At 44.8% G+C, this 21,874-nt stretch overlaps 1 protein-coding gene across 3 annotated transcripts in view; it reads left to right on the top strand.

The window, feature by feature from the left end:
* The window catches only part of TNS2 (tensin 2), a 135,633-nt gene that overhangs the window by 5,991 nt on the left and 107,768 nt on the right, over positions 1-21,874 (top strand). Inside the window, exon 2 of one of the 3 annotated variants that reach the window (XM_083169627.1) lies at positions 9,421-9,534. The exons of 1 other annotated variant lie outside the window; for it this stretch is intronic. In XM_083169627.1, the coding sequence (XP_083025753.1) occupies positions 9,493-9,534 (42 nt within the window). In that variant the 5' untranslated portion in view covers positions 9,421-9,492. Of the gene's footprint in view, positions 1-9,420; positions 9,535-13,924; positions 14,090-21,874 lie in introns of those variants that run through there. One more of the 3 variants, XM_083169628.1, reaches the window with a different exon arrangement.

Below are 21,874 nucleotides of genomic sequence, written 5' to 3'. Positions count from 1 at the left end.
GCAACCTCAGACCACACGGACCTTTTTCCGTGCAAAAGCCGGGATCTGGGCGGGCAGCTGACATCCGGCGATGTCATATGTCCGCCCCCTACACGTGCGTCACGGCCGCATTACCATTCGTATGCCCAGCGTTTGCATGGGAACGCCCATGAAACGCGGGGCGTATGGATATGGTAATGAGCCCCTCTCCACCCCCTGTTCGGAGTGTTCACATATCATGCGGGATTTGGCCGTACGCCCCGCTCGCACATGCGCAGAGACACCTCTGCACATGCGCAGACACAAAACAACGGCGGGCCGAACGCACGCGGATATATCCGCACCGACCAGAATAAGGGCCAGAGTCCGGCTGAACTCTGATGCCGATGTCGGCAGATCTTGGGCTGGGTTTTAAAGAGGCAATCATTGCCAGACTTTAAGTGAGGCCAGCATCTCGCACCACCAGTGTACTCTGACCTTATAACATCCTGCCCATGGGGTGTGCATGATGACATTTATAAGGCCAGTTGAGGCACTTGGACATGCACACGCATAGCGCACTGGCAGATTGTAACTCATGACACAGTCACTGTAAGGCAGCTTTATTAGATACTGTGCCATCTACTATCGTTCAGATGGCCCCTGCTGTGTTTTGCTTGTGCTTTAGGAATTGACTATTTCTGTTTTGCTTGTGCTTTACTCCCTGGGTTTGGAAGTGAAGTGAATCCTGAGGTGTGTGACCCACATGTGTGATACTTGATGTATTGATTCTTGTTTTGGGCGCAATATAAACAAATAAGGTAATCCCTATATATTCTTTGGGGATTGGAATAATTGTAGTTTTAGCGAGTTTACATATGACGACATGCGGATTTGTGGTATCTCAAGTAGCAGGTCCTTTAACAACCTTCGTACACACACAAAGCCTGTATGAAGTGTGTAAGAGGTATTTGCTCCCTGGTTGACCCTACTTGAACATTCTCCATGATTTCTGCACATGCCAACACAGTCTAAAGTGTGATACCAACTGTACTGTTTTACCTTTTTTATGGGCGGATCATGAGATATTTAGCACTGCGTATGCTATGTGTACACACATATGGGATTCAGGGAAAGATGTATTAATCCTGGTGAAGTGATATAGTGGTGTGTTGTTATTATTGTCCGCTTTATCACTTCTCCAGGCTTAATAAATGTGCCCCACAAAGTCATATGCCAGGAAGGTGGATGGTAGAAGTGTATACCAATAGTGATGACATAGATGCATGCAACTCTGCATATGGATGAATATTTGCATTTTGTTCCATGCATGCAGTGTGATTTGCTTGGCATGCTGTATCACCCCTAGGTGCACTCTCTGTAGAAATCTTAGCACTACAAGCTTCCATGCAAGATCACTCCTCACAATTGTATTGTATTTTCCATCTACATTAAATTATCCTTGGAATGCTGGGAAAGTAGGCATCTGTTGGATTGGCTGGTCCTTTTTTCATCCTCCTAATCAGGGCCACACCCTCACTCTGTGATGACATGAGTCACTAAATTGTGCGCAGCATGGATCAAGCTGATCCCGTCATCATGCTCCCTGCATTTCCTTTTGGTCCAAAATGTAGGCAAGTATGCTTTAATACAGGCATGCCCAAACTATGGCCCTCCAGCTGTTGTGAAACTACACATCCCAGCATGCCTTGCCATAGTTTTAGCATTCCCTAATAGTAAAACTGTGGCAAGGCATGATGGGACTTGTAGTTTCACAACAGCTGGAGGGCCATAGTTTGGACATGCCTGCTTTAATAGAAACCTAGTTTATCGGAAGGTGTTTACACTTGTGCTGGTCTGAACTGTTTTTTTTTTTTTAGAACTGAATCTTTTGATTGCGATTGTTCGTGTCTCTCACACCTCTCACCGTTTCCGATAACTTTGTGAAAGTACTGAGCAGTCCCCTAGGGTTCCAGCTCAGAGACTAGGCCACTGACGTTGCAACTTTAGGGGCCCATTTCTCAATGAGTGATGCAACTTGTTATAATGAAACTCATTGTATATGATAAATGGTGCTAAAGTCAATCAGCTCTTGTTGTGTGTTCAGCTCACAACTGTCATATATTTGAAAAAATTACAGTTGGGAGTGATTGGTTGGAACACTATTTATCATACTCCTGGGCCAGGTGCACTAAGCTTCAAAAAGTGATCAATGTAGATTGGTAAACAACCAGCCAGCCAATCAGCTCCTACCTGACAAGTCACAGGCAGTGTTTGGACAATGACAGGTAGGAGCTGATAGGCTGGTTATTTATCACTTTACATTTTATAACTTAAAGCTTGATAAATCTGTCCTTCAATGGTTAGCATTCACAATGAACGTGAATCAGAGCCTACCATCAGAGGTGGTAGATGCAAATACAGTAGTACAATTTAAACATGCTTGGGATAAGCATATTGATATCCTTACAAAAAAATAAGGATCAAATATGGTTTGAGGTAACATGTTTAAAAAAAGGGGCAGACTAGATGGGCCAAGTGGTTCTTATCTGCCGTCACATTCTAACGTTGTCACTCATTGAAAAGGAGCCACTTAATATGATAAAAGTATTCCACTATAAATAAAGGGAGACTCAATGTCCTCTATTTACCCACATTCTATAGGGTGCCGGACGGGTTCCCGACAGGCATTCACCCGACATCGGGATCCCGACTGTCAAAACACCGACAGCCGGGTTCCCGACGGCCATCTGCTATTTTCCCTCGTTGGGGTCCACGACCCCCATAGAGGGAGAATAGAATAGGTGGCTGGCGTAGAGAGCCACTGTGCCCGCAGTGTGGTGCGCGCAGCGAGCCCGCAAGGGGCTTAGTTGCGCTCACCATACTGTCTGCGTCCGGCCACTCGGGATAATGACTGTCGGGCCCCTATACCACACCTATTCTATAATGGCTAAATAAGGGTGAAAATAAGTTAGGGGAAAAATACTATTTTAAATGAAAGAAGGTGGAATTCCAAAGTGTAATAAGAGACAGCACAGCAATTTCCCAAAGCATCTATGTACATAGACCGTGAGATTGCTTGCTTGCAACGCATTTAGGTGAAAATGTGTGCACAACTGCGGCAACCAATGTGCATTCTGAGCTAACCCGATAATATATAAGCAACACATTTCTCCTCCTTTCCCTAAAAGCACCCATACCAGCCGTGTATTGGGGCAATCTCCTCATGGTCACATCATGGGATCAGGGATATTAAACATGGGTAAAAATTTAGAGCCTCACATCCTGGGGTAGAACAGTCATTTTTTTTACATACCGGTACTTAATTTCCCCAATCCCAGACGGATCGCTGATCATTGCTGGCCGCTGATTGGCACATCCAGTTGGTGAAACGGCAGTGCCAGTGGGTTGGGGGATCGGGAGATTGTGTCTGCAGATAGATGGGAACTATTACAGAAGTACCTTTTTTATTTCCTCTTTTATTATCTTTCCTATTTATTAAGTACTGCCAACCAGAGGGCATGCACCACAGTAATGATGGCAGGGGGGGGGGGGGGTGCGCATACAATTAATGAGAGTAATTAAATACCATACAGTGGATCACACCCCCTTTCCCTTCCATGTGCTATAATCCTCTTCTCTCACCCCTCATTAATTTTCAGCTGTCACATTTAGAGGCCGATTGTGGATAACACGTAGTGATCCAAAATCGGCCCATGCCCCCGATGGTCAGGGACACATGCGCAACCCAGACTGCGAACAGCCATGGCGAGGTGCTCACTTGCCGGGCAGTCCACAGAGGAGAGGGAGGGACAGGGGTGGCGCTGGGCCAACGTCTAGCATATTATAGGCGTTCCCATGGGTATGTGGGCGGGTTCTCATGGGTATCACATGATGTCAGCCGCCTGCCCTGTCTTCGTCCTGGCGCCCGAAAATACAATTTAGCTGAGACTGACTTAAATTTGCAGAGGAAGGAGAAATCATTCAATGGTCAGCGACCATCCTGCATCTGCGGCATGGGAGGGGTCTTTGTGACACATCCCCTCACATGGTTGCGGGGGGGGGGGTGAGGATTTATTCTGGCGGCAGGGGTTGTTAACATCGCTCGCTAAGCAGCGAAAGTTTGTCATACAGTATCACCCCCTTAGTGCAACGTTACATCTAAATTTAATGAAATGTTTTGTTCTGTCACAAAAGGTACAAGGAGCAAATCTAAGTCTGTTTTCAGTACGCCTGCGATTTAATATCCAGTTCATATCCCCACTATCCACTAGGGCATGGAGTTGATTTTATATAGTGTGGCGAGCGCAGCGACCCACCGAGCCCAAAGCGTGGAGAGCGGACACGGATTACGCTACTTGTGTTGTTTCACAGCGAATCACGATATCGCATGGCATTTGCATGCAATTCCGTGGAGTACATTCTGTGTACCCTCGCGGGGCTCGCCACACTATATAAAATCAACTCCACACCCTAGTAGATAGTGGGGATATTAACTGGATAGTAAATCACATGCGACATCGCATGTAAAATCGCATGCGATTTAGTGGCGCCGTGAAACTACACATGTACCCTGTTTTCCTAGCATCTTATTATACATGCAGTTTGTGAGACATCAGCTCATGGTTAGCTTACAGTAACTCCTATACCTCTCTGTGTTCTGTCATGTCCCCTGCATAGTGTTACTTGTCCTCCTGCAGCCTTCTGTATATTGTTCCGCCTACTCCCTCTTGTGCTGGATATACAGTGTATAACCCCACTTGTTGTGGTGCTCTGCATACTGTCAGTGACCCTCTCTAGTGTACTCTCTCTGACCCTGCATCAATGCTCTGTATGTTCTCACTGTTCTGTGTCCCCCCGCCCCCCCCATGTGCTCACTGCTCTGTCCTCTGTCAGTCTGTGCTCAGCAAATCAATGTCACCTTTAAAGGACATTTTATAGAATTTTTAGAGTAAGATATTTTTTTCACGCCATTCCTTACTCCAGTATTAAAAACATTCCTTATACTTTTGTCAGAGAGTAAATGAAATGTCTCGGGGACCAGACACTAATATTAACATATGAAATGTCTCGGGGACCAGACACTAATATTAACATATGAAATGTCTCGGGGTCCAGACACTAATATTAACATATCAAAAATGTCTACCTGAACTGACTGCTGTTGCCGAGCTTTACATCTTCAAGTTATGACGTTATCAATGAGTTAGATGTTAAGGCCCCCATACACTATGCAACTTTTCCGAGGCGAGATGTAGCATCCAATTCCCCTGTGAGTCACCCGGCATCTTCCCAGGAGGCTCACATGCAACCAAACCAATTACAGTATCTATTATATTCTAGAAGGTGCTAAATAAATTAAAAGTAGATTGTGATTGGTTGCCCATAGCAACATATGTGAAAGAACACCCATCTTAGTAAATTTCCCCCGTAAAGACTCCTCGGGAGCTGCTGTAGCGGCGCAGGGGGGGTTCAGAAGAATTATAAAAACCGTAAATGAGTGGGCAGCCGCTGATTGGCTGAGAGATTGGCTTTATTTTTCAAAACTCCTGCCCGCCGCTTGGAGGTCGGACCTGCAATGTGTGCCAGCGGTGCGGCCATGTGAGGGGATGCAGTACACTGGTACAGTGTCCATGTCTACAAATAGACCAATAAAAGCACAACGTTGAATGACCAAGCTGAAGCGAATCCTTCTGTTCCATTGCATAACTCTATTTCTAGCATACAACATGCTTATACCGATGTATGTGCGCAGACCTGCAGCCATGTCAGCTATTCACTAACCTTGTTTTATTTACTTCTTGTTGCACCACTTCTGAACGACTAATGGCTAATATGTGTATTGTGGGGCCCATACCTTGCATAACCTTAAAACAAAATAAAGACAGAGAGACAGCACAGGTTATTTATTGAAATATTAAAAAGACGGTATGGTGGCAACACGGGATGGCCAGTTGGAACTGCAGTCTAACACTGTACTGGACAAGCACAACATACATTGAGGGCCCTATGGGCGATTACAACACAAAACTAGGGGTATTCAACTTTACCTTGCAACATAACAAATCACCTGGTGAGGTGAAGTATTGTCCCTGGTGGGATAGTTCAGAGGAGTGCACCCAAAAACCAGATCAACTGCAACTGAGCTTAGTGACTTGACGTTCTCTCCCACAATCGGTAAACAGCCGACAAACAAACTAAAACTGAGAGAGGACTGATACCAGCTGTAACCCCATCCACTACAAATTATCCGGTGTGACCCCACACAATCCAGACGATGGCCTTGTGGTTTAGCACACACCAGGCATACTCTGCCTTCTGTTGTGCTGAGCAGTGATGCATTAGTTAAACTTCCTTCCATTTAAGCAATTCAAGCCAGTGTGGGTCTCTAGGTCTCTTTTGCGTTACACAGATGTTCATATTACAGATGTATTACATCCGCTCTAGAACATAGATAACAATAACAGCCAGATGGTCCATACAAATGAAATATTGCAAAAGTAACACAAATGGTACACATTCTCCCAATACACAAACGGAAAAACAACTATTTAACACTTGACTTGCTCCACCAGTGTGACTCCTTGGGGTAGACTGCCTGGGCTGATTTTGGGGGTGCTCCAAGCCCTAAAAAGTCCTTAGAACAGTGGTTCCCAAACCTGGTCCTCAAGTACCCCCAAAAGTGCACACGGCCGGCGCCACCACTAGGCAAATCTAGGCATTTGCCTAGGGCGCCGGCCACTGGAGGGCGGCATTTGCCCCCCCCCCCCCCCCGTGCCCCGGGGGTACCTGTCCTGCGGCTGTGTATATAAAGCTTGCAGCGGCAGGGGGGGGTCCCTGCAGTCAAGAAATAACGAGCGCTATCCGCCTGGCTACGCGGAAGCGCTTCTGTTGTGGAAACACTGGCCGCACGCTGATTGGCAATCAGTGTGCGCCGTGCGGCCAGTGTTTTCACAACAGAAGCGCTTCCACGTAGCCAGGCAGATAGCGCTCGTTATTTCTTGACTGCAGGGACCCCCCGCTGCCGCCGCAAGCTTTATATACACAGCCGCAGGACAGGTACACCCCCCCCCCCCTGGCACCGGGGCGCTCCCACCCCGACTCGCCTGGGGCGCTCCGGTGCCTTGCATCGGCCCTGACAGTGCATGTTTTCCAGGTCACCTGGCAGTTGCACAGGTGCACTTATTAGTCAGACACATTTTAAAAGATCCACAGGTGGAGTTAAATATTTCACTTGTGATTCTGTGTGGAGACCTGGAAAACGTGCACTGTTAATTGTACTTGAGTACCAGGGTTGGGAACCACTGCCTTAGAATGTTATAGAGACGTTCCTTATAATGCAGTTACCTGGACGTGGTCAATAAGCGCATAACCTTGGACAAGACTAAACTCTATTTATTGCAAAACTAGGTACTTATGTATTATCTGGGCTCCCATGTTAAATGCACCCCATTTTTTCATACCCCTACTATCGAACTACGCATGGAGTTGATTTTATATAGTGTGGCGAGCGCAGCGAGCCACCGTGCCCGAAGCGTGGCCTCATAAGAAAAATGGGAGCCCAGATATTACATAAGTACCCAAAACTACATAGTAGTACATTACTTAAGGTGTGCAGTCTAGGGCCCCTCTCCCCAATATTAAGGCTGATTCAGGCAACAGGGCATTCACATGTAGAACGAGTGTTTTTATGGGTTGTTATAAGCATGTACTGGTGACCGTGTGCAGAGATTCCATTTCAGACAGATCAATTAGTATTACACCAATGATGTGGATGGTGCAAATGTGGGACTGCTTTCACTAGCAGACTGTAGAATGAAAAACGGCATCTACCAGTATGTTATTGAGTGTGTGAAAAAATTGTACTACCTAGGCGCATACATGGGGAGCACATAGAAAATCCACACTATTAGGGCCGTGGTTGGCAAAAATACTCTTGACTACAGTGATGTGTGGCGTAAGTGCTAACCACTGTGCCACAGTGCCAGCCCTTTGTTTGGGTCTGCATTCTTACTATATATAAACGTCTTTGTCTGGTCTGTGACTTCTGCCTAACATTAAGTGTTAAAAGTGCAGGTTTGGTTTTACGCAGTTCTCAAACCGGAATCGTATTGGCTATCCAAAACATGTGACAGCCAATAGTCAATACAATCCCAATTTGAGAACAGAGTAAAGGCACCTTTTTATAGTGGCCTATTGCTTAACATTTATAAACCATGGTTTAAACCATTGCACAAAACAAATCATGGCATTGGGTATAATCAGGGTGGGTGACATGGCTGGATCTAAGGAGGGGCGACCGGGCGGTCAACTGAGGGGCCCCCACAACTTCCCCCTGTATTGTGCACCCTACTAGTACTGAAATCAAAGCACAGCATGATTCAGCTGTGTTTCTGATTTCCCCACAACACAGCCACTGCCAGCACCGCCCGCCAAGGTGCTGCTGAAGTCACTGTCAGCCTCTTACGGGATTTTACACTGCCGTAGCCGCTGGGATTTCTGTGACATCCAGGAGCTGTGAGTGAGGCAGCCCCATTTCACTCAATCTGAGTGGCTGCCAGCGGGCTTTAAGCTGTGCGGTGCCAGATGTATCAGTTATTGTGAATTATTCATAAAACAACACTATATACTATTTCCATTAGGTAACTAAAAAAAATAATATATCTCCTTTCTTAAGGAATTGAACAAAATCACAATGCTGATTGATGAAGTATACTTTATTTTTATAACCACCATTATCACTTTTATTCATAGGGGCCCCCACAAGTTAGTTGTGCGGGGCCCCCACAGACCTTAATCCAGCCCTGGTTCGTGGAATTACCAATCACAAACTACAGTATCTTGTGATTGGTCCTCCTGTGCTCAACCCCTCCCCCTATACGAGGAACTGAGGAGCCTCGCCTGCTCGTGGGATGTCCGACTTAGTAAACATCCACTTAGTTGTGTTGGTTCAGCCTAAAGAACAGCCATTTACTTTTATCTAAGAATTGTAACTTTATCAACCTTTTGAAATATGGTATTCTCTCCTGACCGTGCATTTGACAAATGCAGTGGTTCATTTATCTAGTAGGGAGATGAACGAGTTGATTGAAAACTGTGTTCTCATGTTCCCAGCTGTGTTTCTACAAGGCCTTGATCAATGCTCCCTGCAGCTTATACAACAGTACTGCATTTTGCAGCTGGTCAGAAGGTCCCCCAAGGAGGAAAAACTCAACACTTATTTGGTCATCACTGGCAAATAGCAGCTTATGTTGTCCAGACCTCCCAGATTACAAATGAAACCTCTCATGTAAAAATGTATGTAACACTAAGGACATCCGTTATCACTGATATTTATTTTCATTATTTAGTAACAGGTTCTCCTATAGCAATTCTCTTGCGCTGTATTCAAAGTTATTGTAATATTTTCTTACTTTTCACAAAGATATTTTCTCACATATAGAATTTTTTTTTTTTTTTGAGGTGAGCACCGCCAGCGAACAATAGAGGCCACTCGTCAGACCAAATAACTCCTTAACAGAAAGTGAAACCAAAATGATATGTTTCAAACTTCCTGGATATGGACAGAGATTGGAGGTAGGACCAGATAGGGACTATACACTTGTCCGATTTGAGCCAATTTCACCCGATCCCGACGCCCAAATTGGATGAGTTTGCTGTCCTCTGATGCGGGGTACCATGCACATCGCACCTGAGCCGGAGGTTGGACCTGCTGCCTTTACAGCGGCGGGGAGTGGGGTCACATGCGATGCATCGCATGTAAAAGGACAGCATGCAATGTATCACATGCGATCTTGTTGTCCGGGGTTCATTTTGACAGGCTTAGTATTTGATAATGGGGTCATGGTGCCACACCTAGGGGTGAGAGTCCTAATTGCTCAGGAGCCCTTTTCTCTAGTCCAGCCAACATAATGTATACAGTGCCGGATGGAAGTCAGTAATGTGAATGGGAATAGCTGTTTGACTGTGGGGTCTATTTAATATCATAACATAAAGGAACCATGTTGGGGCTTTAAGGAGGGATCATGGACATAATCATCTGTTAGTGTGGTCTGTGGGCTAATAATTCAATGCGGCGCTGACTTTGAGGAGAAGGGGGCTATTATTAAATGCAAATAATTGTCTGTTGCGGTGATTAAGATCTATTTATTGAATGTGAATGCTATTACGAAGTGATAGAGGCTTGGCAAGCATCCATTGTACATTCTCAGCATGTTATAACCTTCTAAACCTCGGCAACCTCTGGAATGCGCACAAGGCAATTAGTATGTCACATTGTTAGGCTGGCTCAGAACCAGTTGTAGCAGTCTAATTGCAGCACTGGGATACAAAGCTGTCACTGGATTAGAGGATGCATGCTTCCAGCCATATGTGTACATGATGCCACTGTGATAGGGTGATCAGTCTGCCTGTACTAGAATCCCCTACACCAGTGGTTCCCAACCTTTTTTGTCTCCCGTACCCCTTGATTAGGCTTTTCATTTATGAGTACCCCCTCGTGAAATTTTTAGGGGTGTGTGGCCTAAAAAGGGGTGAGGCCTAATTTGAAGGGTGTGGCTTAACAGGTGCAAGTCATACTGGCAATGACGAGAAACCACTTGTGCAACCACTTGACCACAATATAAGCTCAGCCCATTCTGCGGACAGCATATAAAATAAAAGAACACTGTCAAATCTCTATTATTAAAGTAACAGACATTCCAACGGATCACGTTAGCCTTCCAATAGTGCCAGATACACATATGCCCCCAAAAGTGCCAGAAACACATATGCTCCAATGGTGCCAGGTATGCACCCACAGTGCCAGAAACGGGAATGCCACCACGGTGCCAGGTATGACCCCATGGTACTGGGTATGTGGCCACAGTGCTAACATTGCCCCTACAGTGCCAGCAACAAGTATGCCCCCATAGTGCCAGCAACAAGTATGCCCCACAGTGCCAGCAATGCCCCACAGTGCCAGCAACAAGTATGCCCCACAGTGCCAGTAACAAGTATGCCCCACAGTGCCAGTAACAAGTATGCCCCACAGTGCCAGCAATGCCCCACAAATGCCGGACCTGGTAATCTCTCCTGAGCTCCTACTAAATGTCCCTGGTCTCCGGTGTTATGCAAGAGTTCCCCCCTGAGTGGGGTATACACTCTCTGGGCACTACAGGAGCACTGGACTGGAGTTTGGTACTGGTGACTTAACCCTCAGAGGAGAGGGGTTGGTGATCCCTCTGTGGTATGGGGAGGGCATGTGTAGGTGCATCTGCTGTCTGCCTGGGGTGGCGGGAAGCGCAAATACCTGTAGCCGGGAACAAGTTGCAGGCTCCTGCCCGTCGCTACTGTCCTATGATGTCCGCATGGCTGGCTGTTAGGTGCCGGCCTTCTGCGCTCCAAGCTCCGTCTCCTTTTCTGCCGGGGGGCGCACTAGTGCGGGCGCCGCAGCGTTGCCGTACTCAGTCGCCCCTCCGGTCTGCCAGCTGCTGGATACGCTCTCTAATCGGGGCGGCACCTCACTCCCTGCCCTTCCGCCGTCTCTTCCCCGGCTCCGGCACTCTTTCCACGGCTGCACGCGCTGGCTCTCCGACTCCCTCCTCTCACGCGTCAGCCCACACGCTTCTCCGTCCTCTCTGTCTCCTGATCAGACCCGCTCACCACCGCTTCCGGGACCTCTCACCCCCCGCTGACACCTGCCCTCTGCTCCTATTGGTCCCCCTTTGGCTGTCACTCAGCCCGGGGGCTCCTTTTCGCGCCCTCTGCTGCGTCCAATTTTTAACCCCTTGGGCACCGAGGTTGGAGTGCCACACACTCTCCTCCCCTCCATTACAGGCCGCCGCATACCTCCGAGCGGGTGGATGCGTACCCCCAGGTTGGGAACCACTGCCCTGCATTGCCCCTGTCACGCCGGGTCAGGTATATTACCTAGCAATCACATAGTATATATTACTGTCCTTGGTCACTAACCTTTTCTCGCCATCTGTTCAACCACCTACAACCACTTGGCACTCAACATCTTAATGGATCCACTACAAGACAACCACACTAGCTTACTCTGCACCAGTTGCACACACTGAGCTGCAGTTACAGTTAGGAGCAACTGATCTGTCTTTGGGCCGCATTTATCAAACAATATTGTGGCTAAATCCCTGTAAACACCCATTTTCGGGGGTTAACCGCAAATATGAAGTATCCCCTGAATGTACCAAAGGGGGACCGCAGCAGGAAACTCTGATCTCTACCCTGCATTGCTGCCGGCCGCATCCCCCATAGGTTTCTATGGGGGATGCGAAGCTGCCCGATGTATCAACATCTGGCAGCAGACCCCCGGCTTCCAGCTGAGTGCATCGCAAGGATGGGCTCCTTTCCGGGTCTTGTCCCTGCACTTGTGGGATGATACTTTACATCCCAGTGCTAGTATTGCATTTTACAATGAGATCCTGGGCAGTAACTTTTAGGTTCGAGTTTTCAGTGACTATGAGAAAGTGTCACGTTACCATGTAACACATAACTGACTGAACTTGAGTGTCGCTTCCGTATTGTACCATTGTTTTTGGGGCTTCTGAGTGTTTCAGCATCCAGTCAAAGTGTTCTGCTTAGGGAACTTCATGTTGTACTTCGGAGGTTCTAACCTCTGCAAGGAATGAATAATTCTAGGTTGTTCTCATCATTTTCAGATATGTAACTTGAAAACCTGATGCTACTGTTATAATGATGTTGATTTATCAACCGCTTGACTTCTCACATAACCACCCCTGGCCTCGGCTGGCGTGGGAATATATTTTACTTCATGCATATGTCCTAGTCAGTGGAGATGCTACAACAGATGTGGCTTTTCTGGTATGTTTTGTTTATTGGCCGTGATGAGCTGCACACAGGAAATCACTATATAACTGTGGAAGGACATATATGAGAGTCCAATTTAAAATTTGAGCATTTTTCCTTTGTTTTTGTTAAGATGGTTAATGGAGGTAAATTTCAGTAGCTGTTATATCACAAATGGCATTCATGTTGAGACTTTATGGACTGGGCAGAAGTTTCTGGAGTGCCTCCATGATCCGATCAAATGCAAACAATTACAAAATTAAAAGACTGGTATTTAAAATGTTGCTGGGTTCTCTGTCCTCTTTTTGGAGGGTTGGGTTGATAGACTGTCATTTTGAGAGTTGACACATTTTGGAATTTTTACAACAGTACCATTGCAAAACTAGTACAATACTGGTTCACTCACCAGAAGCCCAGGCTTCAGTTGGTCGCTAGGCCCTGTTTTGGTTCTTCAGTTTGGAGAGAATATAGTGCCCTAAAATCGGAATCTGTTATGAGGGATGGGGAGGGACTGATGCCACAGGTGCCACGTAAAACATCCTCTAGCGCTACCTTCTAGCACTATTGCCATTGGTTACCCACCCCTGCTCGAGACTGTTTCTTACATCATACCATGGTTCTATCTGATCTTTCTTTGTGAGGAACTGGAGATAGTTTTCAGAGGGTTCTAACAAAAACCAGTGTCTGGTGATGTCTCTCCAGTGTCTCGTTACTTTTGCTATCTGTTAAGCATTTTTTCCAGCTGAGAAATTGCAGCCCCCACAGGACATCAGTGGTCAATCATAATATGGTATTCTCACCTCTGCAGCGAATAATGTTTGTAACGGTAGACTCTGCTGTTATTATTGCAGACACATGCCAGGTTTACTGGATATCACAGGTGTTTTAGTTTGTGAAACATTCATTATAGCAGTGTGTAGCTATTGGAACAGAACCAGAACATAGCAGGGGAGTGTTTTCCTGTGTAAACGCTTAATTTAACAAACAAGGAGTAGGAGTAGAACGGCAGGACAGTGACCCTCTCTGGATTCTTTAATTACCCCCCTCCTCTGGTCCATGCGTGGGGGACACAGCACAGACACACTATTATCTGATGTTAATACAGAATACTGGAGTTCAGTGCCAGATCTGGAGGGCGATGATGATGAGGAGAGAGCCTGCAGGACAGGGAGTATGAAGAGAACATGGAATAGGAAATGTCAAGGAGAGCGTTCGGAAAATCTTAAAGGAAGAAGTAGAAGGAAATAATGAAAGGAACTTATGAATGGATGCTGTTGTCTGTTAGGAGATCCTGGGGTTTTGCTGCGCTCAGCATGTGAAGGTGTGTATTGTGTACCTTCCCTGCAAGGCACTGCTTGTTTTTCCAAGCATTTAAAGGTTTTCAAGTAATGACCTTAAACGAGGGAATTTGGTAACCCTGTTTTTTTCCAGTCCTGACCATGATTTCTAGATTTCTTTTAATATTCTATGTATTCCATGCTAAATAGTTGCTATATGTAATGCCTGGTACACACCAGAACGATGCAGATCGTAAGACGATTGTACAATCGGCTCACGATCTGTTGGAGCACATGATCTACTCACAATCTGAATCCGATCCGTTCTTGACCTGTACTCAGCTGAATGGTCATTTCCAGATCCTACCTGCTGCAGGTAGGATCTGTGAAACGACCAAATGACCCACGGGGCCACGTATAGGTTTGGAATCTGATCAGAAATGGCCCAAAACCTGCCCAATTGACATACAATCTTGACCGATTGTATCTAAATTAGGTGTTTTGAGGCCAAATCGTTCTGGTGTGAACCCTACATTAATCTAGATTGACACACAACTAAATGCAGGTGTCACCCACCAGTCCTGCCTTCACTTCTGTATCATAGATGCGGTTCCCCATCCTGCCTGTCTGTGACCAAACTGTTTTTCCAGACTTCTTATTAACAGTACAAGTATAATATCTAGTGGCACATTCTATGTGCTGCACATACTTTTTGTACTAGATCTCATCATAGAAACATAGAAACATAGAATTTGACGGCAGATAAGAACCATTTGGCCCATCTAGTCTGCCCCTTTTTTACCCTTCAGGTAAACTCAACCCTTTTTAATCCTTATTTCTTTGTAAGGATATTCATATGCCTATCCCAAGCATGTTTAAATTGTTCTACTGTCTTAGCCTCTACCACCTCTGATGGGAGGCTATTCCACTTATCCACTACCCTTTCTGTGAAGTAATTCTTTCTAACATTTCCCCTGAACCTACCTCCCTCCAGTTTCAGTGCATGTCCTCGTGTTTTATTACTTGTTTTCCTTTGAAGAAAATTTCCCACCTGTACTATGTTAAAACCCTTGATATATTTGAAGATTTCTATCATGTCCCCCCTTTCCCTTCTCTGCTCCAAACTATACATGTTAAGATCTTTTAGTCTATCCAGGTAAGTTTTGTGATGTAGGCCATGAACCATTTTAGTTGCCCTTCTTTGTACACTCTCCAATGTATTTATATCCTTCTGAAGATATGGCCTCCAGAACTGGACACAGTATTCCAGATGAGGTCGTACCAATGACCTATAAAGTGGCATTATTACGTCTTTTTTTCTGCTACTGATTCCTCTCCCTATGCAACCAAGCATCTGACTAGCCTTCCTCATTGCTTTGTTACATTGCCTCCCTGCCTTTAAGTCACTTGAAATAGTGACTCCTAGATCTCTTTCCTCCTCAGTAGTTTCCATTATAGTACCCTTGATACTATATTGAGCCTTTGGGTTTTTGAGTCCCAAGTGCATAATTTTGCATTTTTTAGCATTAAACTGTAGTTGCCATTCTCTTGACCAATTCTCAAGTTTACTTAGATCATCAGTCATTTGATTTACCCCTCCTGGTGTGTCTACTCTGTTGCATATCTTTGTATCATCTGCAAAAAGGCATACTTTCCCTTCAATACCATTTGCAATGTCACTGACAAAGATATTAAAGAGCACTGGTCCAAGTACAGATCCCTGGGGTACTCCACTGGTAACATGTCCCTCCATAGAATGCACTCCATTTACGACAACTGTCTGTTTCCTATCCTGCAACCAGGTTCTTATCCATTTAATTGTTTTATAATCCAATCCCACACTTTCAAGTTTATTTAGCAGCCTGCGATGTGGGACAGTGTCAAATGCCTTACTAAAGTCTAGATATGCCACATCTACAGCCCCCCCTTCATCTAGTATTTTGGTCACGGAGTCAAAAAAGTCAATGAGACTTGTTTGGCATGATCTCCCTGCAGTAAAACCATGCTGTTTTGGATCCTGTAAGTTGTTTAATTTAAGATATTCCACTATTCTTTCTTTTAATAGTGTTTCCATTATTTTCCCTACTACTGATGTAAGGCTCACTGGTCTGTAGTTACTTGCTTCTTCTTTGCTTCCGCTTTTGTGCAGTGGAACTACATTTGCTTTTCTCCAGTCCTCTGGAACTGCACCTGTATCTAGTGACTGGTTGAATAAATCTGTTAATGGCGCTACCAACACCTCTTTTAGTTCTTTTAGTATCCTTGGATGCACTCCGTCTGGCCCCATTGATTTATCCACTTTCAGTCTTGAAAGTTCTGTTAGGACTTTCTCCCTAGTAAATGTACCTCCATCTACCTTATTTTTATAAATGTCCTTGCAACTTAACTGTGGTCCCTTCCCTTCTCCTTCTATAGTGAATACAGAGCAAAAGTAATTATTTAGCTGATCTGCAATTGCCTTGTCTCCCTCCACCAAATTCTCAGTGTCTGTCCGCAGTCTTATTATTCCTCCATTTGATTTTCTCCTTTCATTTATATACTTAAAAAAAGTTTTGTTTCCTTTATCTACCGACTGAGCCATTTTCTCCTCAGCTTGTGCCTTGGCACGCCTGATCACTTTCTTAGCCTCTTTGCGTCTGGCAAGATACACTTCTTTGTCATTATTATTTTGAGTCTGCTTGTATGTCCTAAAGGCCATCTTTTTTGCTTTTACACTAGTTGATACCTCTTTTGTAAACCACACTGGCTTCCTTTTCCTGGTACTTTTCTTAACCCTTTTGATACAAAGGTCCGTTGCCTTTAGTATTGCACTTTTTAATTTTCTCCACCTCTCCTGCACTCCTTTCAAGTTCGTCCAATCCGCTAATGAGTCGCTTAAACATCTCCCCATTTTTGCAAAGTCAGCCTTCCTAAAATCCAACACCTTAGTTTTTGTGTGACTGGAGTTGGACCCTGACTTGATACTAAACCATACTGCTTGATGATCACTGGATCCCAGGTTCTCACCCACATATATGTCTGATATTCTGTCACCATTTGTGAGTATTAAATCTAATATTGAGTCTTTGCGAGTAGGCTCCCTCACCAATTGCTTGAGAGAGGCTCCCTGTAGGGAATTTAGAAATTTGCCACTTGTAGATGATCTTGCAAAAGACTCCTCCCAATTCACATCAGGTAGATTAAAGTCTCCCATGATTATGACTTCTCCCTTTAAAGCCATTTTAGTGACATCAAGCAATAGGCTCCTGTCCAAATCCTGCCCCTGGCCTGGTGGCCTATAGATGACCCCAGTACGAATAATGTCCTTCTCCCCCATTTCTATGGTCACCCAAAGGGCCTCAGTTTTTTCTTCAATATTTTGTATTAAAGTAGCATTTATGTTTTTCTTTACATACATTGCTACCCCTCCTCCGATTCTTCCCATTCTGTCCTTCCTAAATAAATTGTATCCTGGTATAGCTACGTCCCAGCCATGGTTCTCATTCCACCATGTCTCTGTGATAGCCACAATGTCTAGGTCATCCCTTGTCATTATTGCTATTAGATCAGGAATTTTGTCTCCTAGGCTTCTAGCATTTGCACACATAGTTTTAAACATTTTGCCTGTGCATCTGTTATTCCTAGCCATGTTCATACAGTACAAAATTGAAATCTAAAGTTGAAATTACCTGTTTGATGATGTTGTTCAATGTCTGTTTTTATTTTTTACTGTTCAGAAAAGCTGCAGGTCACTAATTCTAAGAATATAGTGAGTCTGTTCAGGTCAGGCTACACCTGAACACTAATGGCCAAAGGAGATAATTTGCACTGTGTTTGAGTAGACATCAGGCAGAATGCAACACTGAACTATACTTCACTGAACAACTTCACCAAACAAGTAATAACAATTACAAACAATTCATTAAATCAGAACTTTTCAAATCATACAAGAGTTTGCATAACACAGAAATAAAGAGAGCATATTGGAGATGAATTACATACTCTTGAGGTATCAATGCAGTCCATGTGTGTTTTTGTTGATTTGTAGTAGTTTTCCTTCGGTGTAACGCAGGTATAACGCTTGTAGTTATGACTCTGTTTTCCCACTTTAAAACGGTCCACTTCAATACAGGGCCACAGCTAAACTATGGCCACAGCCTATCCGGCCACAGCCGTATGCAATGAGAACTAATATACTCTAACAATGCCTTCTTCCCAGTTTCCAATAATTGGAAGAATCTACACCCTCAGTCCCCACCCCCTGCTATACAGAGCAATAAAAGTGGCTTACAAAAACAGTTCTGGCATTCCAGGATACTATATCTCTTTTAGAATAAAAAATACATGCCTCACTACACACAGGCAAGGTACTGTTGTTATTTACACAGATCAGATATTTGGTTGAATTTACCTATAAGACAATCCCACACACAAGGGATGCAATGTTCTGCAGTGAAGACACTTGCTTGCAAATGTACCCAATAGAGTTCAAAAGCATGTGGATGTTACAGCAGAGAGAGATAGTCTGCACGTATGCCTGTGACAAAGTTGAATTTACCTATAAGACAATCCCACACACAAGGGATGCAATGTTCTGCAGTGAAGACACTTGCTTGCAAATGTACCCAATAGAGTTCAAAAGCATGTGGATGTTACAGCAGAGAGAGATAGTCTGCACGTATGCCTGTGACAAAGTTGAATTTACCTATAAGACAATCCCACACACAAGGGATGCAATGTTCTGCAGTGAAGACACTTGCTTGCAAATGTACCCAATAGAGTTCAAAAGCAAAACCGTGATGCGATGAGATGCGATATTGTATCCAATATTGGATACAATAATTGTAACGTGTATGGGCACCTTTACATGTAGTAATCCTCCTGCTCTTAATGTGGGAGAAACATGCACTGTTGGGGTACCTATAGATGGAGTTACATCCTTTGAGGAAATGTATTTTTTTTTTTCCCTTGCATTTAAACTACAGCTATCTCTATTTAGGAGATGTGATAACGGTTCCTGTAATAGAATATATGTCTGATGGATTTTGTGTAGTATTAGTCTTCAATCTTGCACCCTGCTCATTGAAAAATCTTTGCAGTTCCTCCTTCCTGCCTGGGGTGTCACTCTCTGCTGTGGTGTTTCTACATCATTTTGGTTTGTATCTCAACATTGAGATACAAACTAGACTGTTCACAGCAGAAAGGAGAAACTACAAGGATTTTACAAGGAACATGATGCTGGAATGAACACTATAGTATAACATAAGAATGGCAACATGACCACCATCCTGGAGTGTGAAAGGAATCCATTTTCCACCCACAACGAGCGCATTAAGAACATTTTTAATTCACCGGCCCGCAAGCTGCCTGATTGACAGGCAGGGGGCATTTCGGGTTGGGTACCTGGTGTGTGCCCACAAAAACAGTGGACGTGCCCATAGAAACGCTGGATGCACCCTCCCAAACACAGGCATGCCCCTGCCTGTTTGGAGCAGCCAGATGTCGTCACATGACATCCACACCTGCCTCAAAGTCGTTAAAGTGTCCATCTCAAAAGTAAGTCCTGCCTAGCAAGCTGAATAAGGCTCTTAGGGGGGTATTCAATGTCAGGGTCACGGCAGTCGAGCTTGCTCGACCGCCGTGACCCAGTCCCGTTCTCGGTCAGCTCGACCGAGAACACGCAGGCGGGATTCAATGTCCCGCCTGCCGGGGAGCGAAAAGGGGGTGTGGCCGCGAGTTGCGGCCGGGAAGAGGCGAGCTGCAGCCGGCAGCTCGTCACTTCCCGGGTGTTCTCGGCAGAACGAGCCCGACAGCTTGTGATAGGGGAAGACAGCATTGAATAGGGCCCGGCGGGCATCTCCCCGGTGGGAGGTGCTCGCCGGAGATTGAATATCCCCCTTAGTCTCTCTGTCCTTCCTGGGTGTGTGCTCATCCCATTTGTAAAAAACTCTCCTAGATCTAAAGTAGCTGCTTAGTATAGAAACTTTTACCTATGAAGTGTTCAATAGAAACACAGAATTGAATGAAGTTCTATTTTGCAGCAGCCTGTCTGCACTTCATTTAGCAGAGATACACATTGGCTGCGGCGTTGTGGGTTTTGTTTTTTACTGACTGACCATGTATAAGCTAGTGTGGCTTCAGCTTGGCTGTAGATTCAGCTTCAGAACCTTTAGAACTCCCTAGATGTTTCCTATACTGTAAGAGTGTATGGGCTCTTTACCCTTGTTGTCTCTTTTATATAATATTTATACTCCATGAATGAACAGGTGCTTTATAGTATAACATGAATGGTTTGGGTGAGTGGCATACATCTGTACTCAGGTTACATGATCATTTCTGAGAACCCTCCCTGCACTTCCCATGTCATCACCCTTCTCCAGTGCTCCAACACTGCTCATTCCAGCTCTGACAGCAGGAGAAGCAGGCAAACAGTGCTGTATAATAAGTCTGTAACCCAGGCACTGGATGCGCGGCCCTGTCCGTTCAGCACCTTTGTCAGGCACAGTCTATATGCACCTATCCCATTGGGAAACAGCAGCAGTTTCAGCGTTGGTCACAGTGATCAATCCCAAACTGGATGTCCCCACAGTAATGCTAGTAATGTAGGGAGAATACTTGCTGAAAATAACTTTACAGTTCTGTATTACATCTATGTTGTTCTGCTTTCCTAATGTGCTAAGCACATCTACTATAATGTTGTCTTTCTGACTGTGCACTTAGATAAAAAATACTGCACCCAAATACCGAGTTGCACGGAAGTCGATTTTTGCAAATAGATCTAAAGAATGTTCCAGAGTGTACGCAACTTTCACAATTCCAGTCTTATGCATCTGTAGCCGCATCTCCACTTACAGCTGATTGGCTGTGACCTGTGACTGGGTGGCAACTGGTTTATCACCCGCAGGCTATTTGTTCTGTGGGTATGTTATGGGCAAGGAAAAGATCTGCATTTATTTTTTTGAACGTGCGTGCGATGCGCTACACAAACTTGCGCGGGGTTCTAAATCAGGCACTTTGATGCCCCTTTCTTGTATGCGAGAGTGCATTTTGTATTGATTTAGTTGCCTGTGATTATGATATTCCTATTCTGTGGAGAAGCCAGTATGTTATGTATCATTTAATAAAGTATTTTGTTTTTTCTTTATCTGTGTATTGGGCTTTCACATACGTATGGCAGTGTGTGGGAAGCAACCATGAATGTATTTGCAGAATAAAAAGAACGGTTACATCCAAAGGCAGGCAAGTTAGGTGCAGTTCACATGCTCTAAATAAATATCAAAATAATGTTCTAGCAATTTGTAATTTCCATGTCCTATATCTAAAATCCCTGATTGTTTACATATATGAATAGTAATAATCTTAAAACACTTGTAGCTATCCTAGATGGTTACCTGAGAAAAAAACCTTCACCTGGAAGACACAACAGCTAAAGTGTTAAAAGACTACGGTGATGTCTTTAATGGGCCCTACACATGGAGAAATATTCAGGCATTTTCTGAGCGATTTTACATCATTTCACTAAATTGCTCAGAAATTGCCTGAATATCGCTGTGTGTGTGTAGTGTACACAGCAGAGAACACTGCCCCTGACACCTCTCTCCACAAATCACTGGCGCATTGCTGTGTGCTGAGCCATGTAGCATCACTCAGAACGCTCTCCCTACACACATACGTCTATAGGGCCCATTAGGTAACCATAAATACTATGTAAGCCTGCAGCTAGTTCACAAATATGGGGATGTACATATTAAGCAGATCTATAGAGCTAAGTGCTGTGCTTCATTATGTGTCCTTGGGCTGACACACGCTGGCACGAACTGGGTTAAAATTGGATTTAGCAACTTTGACCT

The sequence above is a fragment of the Crinia signifera genome, chromosome 2, assembly GCF_055691185.1.
Source record: "Crinia signifera chromosome 2, ASM5569118v1, whole genome shotgun sequence".
Lineage (NCBI taxonomy): Eukaryota > Metazoa > Chordata > Amphibia > Anura > Myobatrachidae > Crinia > Crinia signifera.
This window is presented reverse-complemented; position numbering and strand designations above follow the sequence as displayed.